This window comes from Canis lupus, chromosome 4 (assembly GCF_011100685.1).
Source record: "Canis lupus familiaris isolate Mischka breed German Shepherd chromosome 4, alternate assembly UU_Cfam_GSD_1.0, whole genome shotgun sequence".
NCBI classification, from domain to species: domain Eukaryota; kingdom Metazoa; phylum Chordata; class Mammalia; order Carnivora; family Canidae; genus Canis; species Canis lupus.
In genome coordinates, this window is record NC_049225.1 from 72,512,850 (window position 1) to 72,525,381 (window position 12,532).

The 12,532-nt window shown below is 35.2% G+C and overlaps 1 protein-coding gene and 1 non-coding gene across 4 annotated transcripts in view; one reads left to right on the plus strand and one right to left on the minus strand.

The window, feature by feature from the left end:
* The window catches only part of NIPBL (NIPBL cohesin loading factor), a 197,659-nt gene that overhangs the window by 18,984 nt on the left and 166,143 nt on the right, over positions 1-12,532 (minus strand). For all 3 annotated transcript variants that reach the window (XM_038535302.1, XM_038535300.1, XM_038535301.1), the window contains 2 exons: positions 4,617-4,725; positions 3,005-3,141 (listed from right to left, as the gene is read on the minus strand). In XM_038535302.1, coding sequence (XP_038391230.1) covers positions 3,005-3,141; positions 4,617-4,725 — 246 coding nt within the window. The remainder of the gene's footprint in view (positions 1-3,004; positions 3,142-4,616; positions 4,726-12,532) is intronic.
* LOC119871709 lies at positions 1,703-1,804 on the plus strand. Its single transcript, XR_005358778.1, has one exon. It is a non-coding gene; the product is annotated as a small nucleolar RNA U13 (small nucleolar RNA).

A 12,532-nucleotide genomic window follows, 5' to 3' on the forward strand; every position in this document is an offset into this window, starting at 1 on the left:
ATAGGACTTTATTTTAAATTTTAAAATAGTAAAATTTTAATTTAAAAAAAGTTTAGAACTTTGATTAAAAACTAAGCAATTTTAAATAAATAGGTGGAACATTAAAAAAAAAAAAACCCAAAAGGTTATTAGTAAAGAATTTACAATAAAGTCTCTTTAAAAAAAAAAGTTTCTCACCCACTATCCTCCAGTAACCCAGTTCCTGCCCCAAGGCAACCAAAATTATTAGTTATTTTTGTTAAGTAAGGCATTCAACATGTTGTTATCTAGTCAAGTTAACACTCTTTATTCTTAGCAACAGGTTACTGACACTCATTTTGGTCTCTTTGAGCATATTATCTCTCACTGAATAAAAATGTTCCCACCTGATATTCATCCATCTTTTCAGGACTAAATAAAAACATAAATAAGATGAATGCTTCTAAAGTAACATAGAAATCCTGTCATTTCCTGCCCACTGCTGTCTGCTTTAAGCAATAAGGGATTAAAGTGGTCTAGGGATGAAGAGTTTTCATTAAGATAAATTCATCTGAGCATCATAGTTAAAATTTTACTTTAAAACTACTTTTGGGATCCCTGGGTGGCGCAGCGGTTTGGCGCCTGCCTTTGGCCCAGGGCGCGATCCTGGAGACCTGGGATCGAATCCCACGTCGGGCCCCCGGTGCATGGAGCCTGCTTCTCCCTCTGCCTGTGTCTCTGTCTCTGTCTCTCTCTATCATAAATAAATAAAAATTAAAATTTTAAAACTACTCTTAACATTTTAGGTATAGAAATCAAATAAAAGAATATCTAGAAGAAAAATGTAAGGAAAGATGGAAATCATGAAGGAAAAGGTCAGAAGAATATAATACTAAGAAAACATTCGAAATGACATAAGATGCAACATGAAATGCTTCAATATCTCAAAAACTTAAGAGTAAAGAGTTTTCAAAAAAGGAAAGGAAAAAAGCTCCACAATTCAATGGTCAAATGGTCAAATGATAATAAACAGTCAAATCACAGAAAATCAAGTACAATTGGTTAATATCATAAAAAAGATGCTCAACCTTCTTAGAATCAGGGAAGGTAAAATGAAGCAACAATGAACTATTCCTTTACACCTGACTGGCAAAGAGGATAAAAATGACATAGATTGTCATATACTGGTTTCCAAAGAGGCTATAAAACATGTCCATCAGCAATCTGGAAAAATCTATTTAAAAACCCAAACCCAAATACTCCCTTAATCTACTAAGTCCATTCCTTAGGATCTATCCCCGGCCTCCCAAAAAAGCAGCACTATTTAAAGATACATGAATAGGAATGTGTATAGTGCCTATCAATAGGAAGCAATATAAAAACCTGTCAAAATGGGAAATGGTTAAATAAATCATAAAACATCCATAAGATGGATAATGTATACATATATAACTTGATTTTTAAAAATCTGGTCAACCAGTTATGTGTGTGTGTGTGTGTGTGTGTGTGTGTGTGCACAATTACAGAAGCATGGGTATAGTATGTAAGGATACTCTAGGTTGTTCATCCTGAGATGAAGAAGAAGAAAGATGGAAGTAGGATACAGAAAACAAAAAAGATTTAAATGTGTCTAACATATAGGAGATGGCTTTACTTATATAAAAAACATTGTGTGCATAAAACTATCCAACATTCACCCTTCCTTTTAATATACACACAGGACTAAATGAAAATATATTTATAGATCCTTTTGTAGTTCATAAGCATGATGACTGGGTGTTCACGCTGTTATGTGACATGTGCCTTCCCTCAAACCTTGTTACAATCTTGGCATATTACCATGATTTAAAAGAAAATTATATATATGCATATGTGCGTGTATATTTACCTACACATAAAAATTCTACAAAATTCTACAAAATGCTTTCAAAGTAATCTTGCTTCAAAGTAATATTGGTTCAAACCAAGTCTATTTACACAAGTTACATTATTGTCCAGTTCCTAGAAGCAAACAGATGTGGGGTTGAATTCTAGCTCTGGGACTGGTCAGCTGTGTGAAACTGGGCAAGTTATTTATATTCTCAAAGCTTTAGTTTCTTATCTGTAAAACTAATGATACCTACTTCACAAGGTAAATGAGATAATGCATGTAAAATTCTTCATAGTACTTGGCACTGAGCTCAATAAATATCAGCTCCTATTACTGGGCATAGATTACATATTAATCAATTTATTTCTGGATCTAATACAAGCCCTAAAGATAGAATTAGGATCTTAGAAGTATTATATGTTGTTTTTATAGATTTATCTTCTGGTACTTCCTGCACTTAAAACCTCTTAGGTTTTTCATCTAGAACTTGTTAATTTAGGTCACCAAAAAACCAGACCATAGCTGCAAAACAAATCTAGTTGAGAAAATAGTTAAAATTAGCTTCTTAGGAATACTGAGAATGTGGGAAGTAAAAAAGCAATTTACATTTACAATTTTTAGAATATTTCAAAATTTAGTGTTTGTAATAAGTCACTTAACTCACCATACTGTTGTATAAATTGCTGGATTATTTTATTTTATTTTCGTGTTAATCTTAAAAACAGAGTATGTACAATATTAAAACAACTAACATCTCCAATATACTAGATTTTCCATATTCAACATATCTATGGTGTTATAAAATAAATACAATATACTCATAAAATATATTGAAATGACAAATGAAAAGCAGATTTAGAATCCAAAAGACAGTAGATTTCCCAATGAGAGGAACTTTGCCTCATTCAACCTTTGAGGTCTTAACAATAGTTATAACATTTAGTAAGCACTTACTGAGGGTTTAAGCTGAGGAGCCTATGGAGGAAATGAAGCCTGAACTTCATTTATAATACATCAGAAAAATGATGTCTGTAGATAACTTGCTACAAATATTAGAACATATATTCGAGAACATGACACAGTTAATCAGTGAAGTGTGGATGACACAATGTGAATTCTAAATTTAAAATACTTACTACATGGTAAGAAAGAAAAATAGGACAGCTCTATACTTACACTACATTTAGTGGTAAGGTATGGCTGCATAGTCATGGCGTGTTTAACCATGAGCTGAGGTCTTATTTTGCTGAATAAGAACAAAGTGGTTATGCAAGCTACCAATCTTCCAGAATTCACACCTTTATTGTCAGAGTCTGGAAAAACAGAAATGAGATACTAAAATATAACAAGGCAGTGGAAATTATATACAGATTTCTTAAATTACTCAATATCATCCCCTGAATTGATTTAGTACATGCCTCAATAAAAGATTAGCGTTTCTTATGATACTAGACTTCCTACATTTTTTTATTATACATATTACATATATTAAGAATAAGAAATGAAGACGTTGTGCTATTGAAATAGAATTTTACACTAAGGGGTGGAGGATCAAAGTTAAAAAGTAGAATGGAAGTTAAGTTTAGGGATGGGCTTTTGGGAATAAACATGATACTGCTTACTAAAAATGGATGGAAGTAAGTATGAGAAACTCAGCAAAGGGGGACAAAAACAAGTTAGCTAGGTGATACTGTGTTTGAAAGGACTGGGAAAAAGATGCTACAGTGGTAGAAGAATGTTAAAAGACTGGAGCGATGAATTAAGAAGCTGGACCAGTACTACATCAAGAATGGTAAACAAACTGCTGTTCCAGTGGGAGGAAAATGCTGCTAGTTAGGAGACACAGTGGTTCTTAGGAGGCAAATTAATTTTTAGAAGAGATTAGCAATTTTTTCAACATTGACAACAGTATCACCCTTAAAATCTAGGATAGGCAAAAATAGGGGAACAGAACTAGGAGATAAAAAGAAAAAGAGGTACACATGGAAAATGAAAAAAAATTAAAGAAACTGCATAAAAAATATAAAGGATATCAACAACTTCTTAGGCGCCATAATGGTACCTCTGAAAGGCCCCCAATTCTGGAGGATGACCAAAACTACCTACTGTTCCTCATCAATGTACATTAGGATATGGGAAGTAATATTAGTCTTGGGTGCTTTAAGCAATAGATTATCAATTATTACTTTTACAGCTTTATGTAATTATTTACTTATATTCTGATTAATGACTTCAAATTTGTGACTGGTAAATAATGTAATAGATAATATAAAATATTAAGTAAGGAATTTGTCAATTTAAAAAATATTAACTGCTTTATCTAGCTCAAGATTAAATGCATTTTATATAACAATTATAAATGATATTAGGAATATACTACAAATCTTTTAAAAGCATTTTTATCATAGTTAAAACAATTTCATTTTGAGAGAATATTTTATATCATTTAAAAGATATCAAACAGTTTTTGGATGAGTGCAACTAGCTAAATATATATTTAGCTCCTGGACTTTTAGGTCTGTTCAACATAACATCTAGAATTATACGCTACTGAAAGATGTACAAGAGATGATGCCTATGCTTTTATTATACTACTCTAGATAATCTTAGTCAACCTAAACAATATAATCTAGGATGCAACATCAAACAAAAAAAACGCCTTCATTTAAAAGTGAAGTACTTAATTATTAGGCTAAGCAGAACCAGAAGCAAAATTGAGAAATGTGCCCAAAGTATTTTAAAATATCTTATAAAATCAACTTAACGACCAATATATAAAATGTCTTACCAGCTAGAGATTCCTCATATTTAAGAATGTGCTCAACTAGGTTATCAACAAGTTGAGTACAAGCTTTCTTCACAGGTTTATATGAGGAATCCTCTTCGGACTTCAACAACTATATATGTATATATATAAAAAAAAAAATCCCAGTATAATTATTCATTAGGCAATAATAATATAAATGCATTAAATGTGTCCATAATAAGCTTTTCAATTTGTCATTAACAATTAATATGGAAAATGCAAATAAACAAAAATATATAACAGATGTTTTAAAATCTTATAAACCAGTAATTTATAAATAGTTTCAAACAATATTAGTATGAAGTATTTAAACTGTTGTGTGTAGGACCTGAGGTAAGATATGAGAGAAATGAGAAAGGTGACCTTCCTTAATGCTCAGGGATAGTAGGATTATTCTAAAGAATTAGAATTCTATTCTTCATCATTTCAAGTCCTCTGACAGCTCAAAAAAGGTATGAGTTAATTACATTTCTAATATAATTATAACTTCATCTGAATTGTACCTTCAATCCTGTAATTATAAAACATAAGGCTAGATTTCTTTTCTGTATTATCCTTTGTCAAATTACCAATAAGCAATGTTAGAAAAGTGTTAGGAATGATGAGAGGAGGAAAAGATCATAGCCAAAAAATAAAACCAATTCAAACTTTTATAATCATAGGTCAATTATAAAGTCATCTAAAGTATAATTGTTTTGTTAATATAGACTAGCTAATACAACTCGGGAGGTATTTAAAAAGTTGAAATGTGTATTTGATTTTCATGAGAGTTCCAGTGCTGTCCAATATAACTTGCTGCAATGATGGAAATGTTCTAAGTCTGTGCTACTCAGTATGGTTGCTGCAAGACATATACAGCTACTAAATATGTGAAATGTTGCTTGTATGACTAAAGAATTAAAATTAAATAAAAATAAAAATTCAAATTAAGTTAAAAAAAAAAACCACGTGTGGCTAGTATTGGATAGCTCAAGTTTAAACTTTCACTATAAGAGGCATGAATGATTAAAACAATTGACAGCAATCAGGATAACATAACACATATGTTGCCCCCATCCTCTTTAGCTTAAAGATATACATCGAAAAGAAAATTTCAATTTTCAGTTTCAACTCTGTATAGCAAATTCTCCTTGTCCTGCTCTATAACTCAATTCCTTAAGCAGCTACTAAAATCGCATACTAGCCTTTTCTAGGCAGGAGCAGAAAGCAATCCCGTCTTTTTCTTTTTCCTCTCTAAGAGATCAAGTATATACAAAAGTATAAATCTTAGATTTTGGTTCATGATACACCATCAATACTGCTATGAGACCTTTTGTTTACTTATAAAAACATCATACTATGACTCCAACTCAAGAACAAGAATATTTTCATGAACTTTTATTTTCCCAATGTGCTCCTTCCCTTATTCCATCTTACTATGTCACTTCAAGGTAACCACTATCAGGAACTTTAAAATTTCTTTGCTTAAAAAAATTGGGTAAGCTGTATACTGTTTATAGTTTTGCTTGATTTTCAACTTTCTAAAACGTATCATACCAGATGTAGTCGTCTGGGATTTGCCTTGTTCATTCAACATTATGTCCCTAACTGTAATCCAGGTTGCTGCAAATGACAATGTTAATTTTAACTGCTATACAACAGGTGTGTCAGTATTGCAATTATTTTATCTATTCTGAAGATAGGTTAATTACACTTTTTAGTGGCATAATAAGCATTCTTTTATTTGTCTCCTGGCACACATATTCAAGATTTTCTTGGGTATATACCTTGAAGTGGAATGCTCAACTTTATGAAATAATGCTGTATTTTTTCAAACTGGTTGTAGTATTTTTTTCAATTAATAGTTTAAGAGATACTGTTTAATCCATCTCTTTTCCATCACTTGTTATCATCTGACTCAATTTCTGCCAATCAAACGAATGTAAAACACAGTTTTGATTTGTATTTTCCATATTACTAATGAGGCTGAACACCATATAGGCCATATGTGCTATTTCTTGTATGAAAAGCCTATTCAACTTTTACCTATTTTTCTACTGGGACTCTTGCCTTATGTTTGTAGAAAAGGAGTTCTTTTTTTTTTTAAAGATTTTATTTATTTATTCATGATAGTCACACAGAGAGAGACAGAGAGGCAGAAACACAGGTAGAGGGAGGAGCAGGCTCCATGCAGGGAGCCTGACGTGGGATTCGATCCCGGGTCTCCAGGATCGCGCCCCGGGCCAAAGGCAGGCGCCAAACCGCTGCGCCACCCAGGGATCCCTAGAAAAGGAGTTCTTCACAGATTCTTAATAATGACCCTTTCTTACATGTTATGTGTGTGTCAAATATCATTTCCCAGTTTGTGACTTGTGTCTTTAAGACGTCTTTTGATTAGAAAATGTATTTCATTTCAGCATAGCAAAATTTATCAATCTTTTAAGGTTAATGGTTTTGGAATTTAAGAAATCTTTCCCTACAGAAAGGTCAAAAATATATTTATATATATATTATCTTCTAAAGGTTTTAAAGAGTTCCTTTAATCTATATGGAAGTAATTATTGAGTTGAATTAGGAATCAATTCTTTTAAGATTTATTTATTTTAGAGAGAGAGAGAGAGAGAGAGGGAGAGTGCAGGTGGGAGGGAGGAAGGGTAGAGGCAAAGGGAGAGAGAATCTCAAGCAAGCTCCCGCTGGGTATGGAGCCCTGACCTGGGGCTCCTGGGCCTTGATTTCATGACCCTGAGATCATGACCTGAGTGGAAACCAAGAGTTGGATGCTTAGCTGAATAAGCCACCCAGGTGCCCTGAAGATAGGAATCAATTCATTAAAAAAAAAAAAAAAAAAAATCTTATAGATAGCCAATTGTCCCAGGCTCATCTATTGAGAACTCAATCCTTTCCCCCGTTAACTGCAGTGCCACTTTTATTTTATAATAAGTATATCCTATAAGCATAGAGGCTTATTTCTGGGCTCTCCATCTTTTTCTATTGGTCTATTTAGTACCACACTATCTTAACTACTACATCTTTAAATAGAAGTCCTTATATTTGGTAAGGTAGGTAATTTCTCCTGCATTTTCAGAAATGACAATTTAGTTCTTTGCTTTTCCATCTACATTTTACAATCACCTCAACATATCTGATGACTTTTTTTTCCTTTTTTGTTTAAGCAGGCTCCACATTCAGCATGGGGCTTGAACTCACAACCCTGAGATTAAAAGTCACATGTTCTACGACTGAGCCAGCCAGGTGCCCCATGACAATGGTTTTTTATTTTGATGAGATCTCTGAACATTTTCCCATTTTGCATGATTTTCATTTCAGGTTTGTAGTTATTTTCTGTCAGATTTTATTCCTAGTTTATTAGAAGTTATCATTCAAAGTTATCAAATTTTATCAAAATTTTTCCAGTGTTCCCTGGAATGATTATTTATTTCTTCTTTAGTATTAAATCATACATGCACACATGTGTGCGCTCATGTTAAACCAGCCTTACACTTATATATGCGTTAAGAACATGTATATACATATATACATATATATACATATATATGTATATATATATATATACACACATCTTTATCCATCTTATTTTTGATGTATTTCAAAGTAAACTGTAGACAGTATACTTTTTCCCTGAGATAACATTTACACAAAATGAAATGTACAAATCTTCAGTGCACATTTTTTTCAATTAATAGTTTAAGAGATACTGTTTAATCCATCTCTTTTCCATCACTTGTTATCATCTGACTCCTCAATTTCTGCCAATCAAACGAATGTAAAACACAGTTTTGATTTGTATTTTCCATATTACTAATGAGGCTGAACACCATATAGGCCATATGTGCTATTTCTTGTATGAAAAGCCTATTCAACTTTTACCTATTTTTCTACTGGGACTCTTGCCTTATCTTCATTTGCTCAGTTAAGTGCATTCACCATTATAATTCAAACTCCTATGAAGATACAGAAAAGTGACCTACATCTTTAATTTGTATCAGAATCATCTGGAGACAATAAAATACAGAATGATGGGCCTACCCTCAGAGTTACTGGGGTAAAGCCTTAGAATTCCTAGATCTAATAAGTTGCAGGTAATCTCAGTAACTTTTAGAACCACTGACATAGACTATTACCATCATTCTTGAAAGTTCCCTCATGTTACTTCCCAGTCAATTCCTGAACCCCTGCAACCACCCTTCTGATTTTTTCCAATACAGATTAATTTTTGCCTCTCCTAGAACTTCATATAAATGGAATCAGAATATGTACTCTTCTGTGTAAGGCTTCCTTCACTCTGTGCAACGTTTTTACTATTCACCTAAGTTGTATGTATCCAACATTTGTTCCTTTATGATGTGGAATACTATTAAATTGTGTGGATAGGTCAGTATTTTTACCCATTCTCTGGGTGTTGGAGATACAGTATTTAATTAGAAACCAAACTGTACCTTCAACACTATTACTTAGAAATCTCCTTAGCTAAATATCCACTTTCATGCTTAAAGTTCTACTGTTCACAAAACACTAGAACAAGAACACAATTCAACCAAGTTCTTTGCCACTTTATAACAAAGACTGCTTTTTCTGTTATCCAATAGCATGTTTCTCATTTCCGAGACCTCATCAGAATGGCCTTTACTGTCTGTATTTCTACCAACATTCTGTATGTGATTATATGCATTCTCTAAGAAGACAAAAGCTTTCTCTATGTAGTTTCTTTTCTGAGCCTTCACCAGAACTGCCTTTCAATATCTCTTCACAGCAATATCAGCTTTTTCTATTATGTACCTCAAAACTCTTCAAGTCTCTACTAATTATCCAGTTCCAAAGCCACTTGTACACTTGTTTCAGCTGCATCCCATGGTACCAGTTTCTTAGTCAACTTGGGCTGCTATAACCAATACCACAGACCAGGTGGCTTAAACAGAAATTTATTTCTCATAGTTTTGGAAGTTGGGAAATCTGAGATCAAGGTGCTAGCATCTTCTGGTGAAGAAGATGCTTTTCCTAGCTTGCCGATGAGGATCTTCTTGTTATATCCTTATATGGCAGAGGGGAGAGAGAGATCATCTCTTGTGTCTCTTCTTAGAAGGGTACTAACCTGATTCACAAGGGCTCCACCCTCATGACCTAATTATCTCCTAGTATCATACTAGGGGTTAGGCTTCAACATATGAATCTTGGAGACATATATTCTGTCCACAGCTTTCTTCGAGGAATCCTCTTGAGGAAGGAGTCCCATACTCTATAGAAAATATATTATTAATTTTTTCCCCAACCTTCCCCAAAGGGGCCTATGGTCTTTTACCAGGTTAACCGTACACTGGAGAAAAGAAACTGATCAGACCACACTGGAGAAAAGAAACTGATCAGACCTTCTAGATATTATTAGATTATTAGATGCTGGTTCTGAACTGGCACTAATTCTAGGAGACCCTAAAGTAGGAGTGGGGTCTAGAGGTCAGGTGTATAACTCTGGTCTGTTTCACAGTGAGTCCAGTGGGTCCCCAAATGCATCCTGTGATTATTTCCCAGTACCAAAATGCAAAATTGGAATAGATATATTCCTCAGCTGATAGAATCCCCACATTGGTTCTTTGGTTTGGGAAGTGAGGGCTATCACAGTGAGAAAGGCCAAATAGAAGGCACAAGGAATGCTTCTACCCAGGAAAACAGTATATGGAAAGCAATACTACATTCCTGGAGGGGCTGTTAAGATTAGCACTATCATCAAAGACTTGAAGGATGCAGAGATGTAATTCACACCACCTTCTCATTCAACTTGCTTATTTGGCCTGTGCAGTAGACAGATGGATCCTGGGGAATGACAGTGGACTAGCCTAAGCTTTACCAGGTGGTGACTCTAACTGCAGCTGCTGTACTAGGTAATAGTTGAGCAAATTAATACATTGCCTGGTACCCTCTGGCAGATGCCTTTTCTCTCCATCCCTGTCAAAAGCCCACCAGAATCAGTGTGCTATTGGCAGATAGCCAGCAATACACTGTACTGCCCTACCTCAGGCATTTATTAACTCTCCAGCTCTATGCTATAATTTAGCTTGCAGGATCTTGATTATGCCTTCCTTTAATAAGATTATTACATTAGTTCATTATATTGATGGTGTGATGCTGACCTAGTGAACAAAAAATAGCAACCACTCTAGACTTACTGATAAGACTTGCATGTGTCGGAGGGTGGGGAAATAAATCCAACAAAAACTCAAGGGTCTTTTACTTCAGTGAAATTGCTAGGGTCCTAGTGGTGTGGGGTATGTTGAGTTATCCCCTCTAGGTAAAGAATAAGTTGTTCCATCTGGCCTCTCCTATATATACCCCCCCACCCCCCACAAAAAAAAGGCATAATGACTAGTGGGCTTTGGATTTTAGAGGCAACAAAATCCTCTTTTGGGTGTTATTACTCTGGCTCATTTACTGAGTGACCAGACACTGCCTGCACTGAGTGGGACCCAGAAGAGAAAAAGGCTTTGCAAAAGATTGGGGCTGCTATCCAAGTTGCTCTGCAGCATGGGTCAGATGACTCGGTATATCCAATGGCGTCTGCAGTGTCAGTGGTAGAGAGGGATGCTGTTTGGAGCCTTCGGCAGGACCCTAGAGGTGGACTGCATGCAGTACAAACCCTTAGGATTTTGAAGCAAAGCTCTGCCATTCTCCGTGGGTAATTACTCTCCTTTTGAAGAACTCCTGGCCTGTGACTGGACCTTGGTAGTCACTGAATGCCTAGCTATTGGCCACCAAACTACCATGCAATTTGAGTTGCCCATCATGAGCTGGGTGTTACCTGACTCATCAAGACATAAAGTTGGGTATGTACAGCAGCACGTCATCATCAAATCTAAGTAGTATATATATGACTGGGTGAGAGCCGGCCTAAGGGGTCAAGTAAGTCACATCAAGAAGCAGCTCAATGCCTATAGTTCCCATTGTTGCTATTACTGCCCTTCTCTCTTCCAGCCTGTACTTATGGCGTCATAGGGAGTTCCCTATGATCATCCCTATGATCAACTGACAGAGTTGAGGGAAAAGACTGAGGTGTAGTTTACAAATGGGACCATTCCAAAGTGGATATTTGCCGCAGTAATGTCTGGAACATCCCTGAAGGACGGGGCTAAAGAGAAATTCCTCTACTACGCAGAACTTTTGAGCAGTGCATCTGTTCACTTTGCTTGGAAAAAGGAATGACCAAATTTGTGACTATATATAGATTCATGGTGTGTGGCCAATGGTTTGGCTGGATGGTTAGGGACTTGGAAGGAAGAAGATTAGAAAGCTGTTGACAGGAAATTTAGCGAAGAGGCATGTAGACAGACATCTCTGAATGGGCAAAAAATATGAGGATATTTATGTCCCACATAAATATTCACCAAAGGATGACCACAGCAGAGGAAGATTTAAATAATCAAATCAAGTGGATAGGACGACTCATTCTATAGGTACCTTCTCTGAGGATATCAGCCTCTTTCCCCAACTACTCGTTATTGCTCAATGGGGTCATGAACGAACTGTCCATGGTGGCAGGGATGGAGGATACTCTAGATACAGATTTGCCTTCCCTGCATGCAGTGCTTCTGCTAAAACTACCACTTGTAGATTTATAGAATGCCTTATCCACTATCATGGTATTCTACACAGCATTACTTTTGATCAGTGAAGCAGGTGGAAAGAATATGAAATGGCCTTTTGAAGAGTTAGATATAGCACCAGATAGGTGGCAATATCTTACACGGGTAGGGCAAGATTTTCCAGAAGGCTCTGTATGCTTTGAATCAGCATCCAGTATTTGGTGCTGTTTAGCCCACAACCAGGATTCACAGTCCAGGAATCTGCAAGGGGTGGAAATGGGAATGGTATCACTCACTATTACCTCTAGTGACCCACTAGTAAAATTTTGC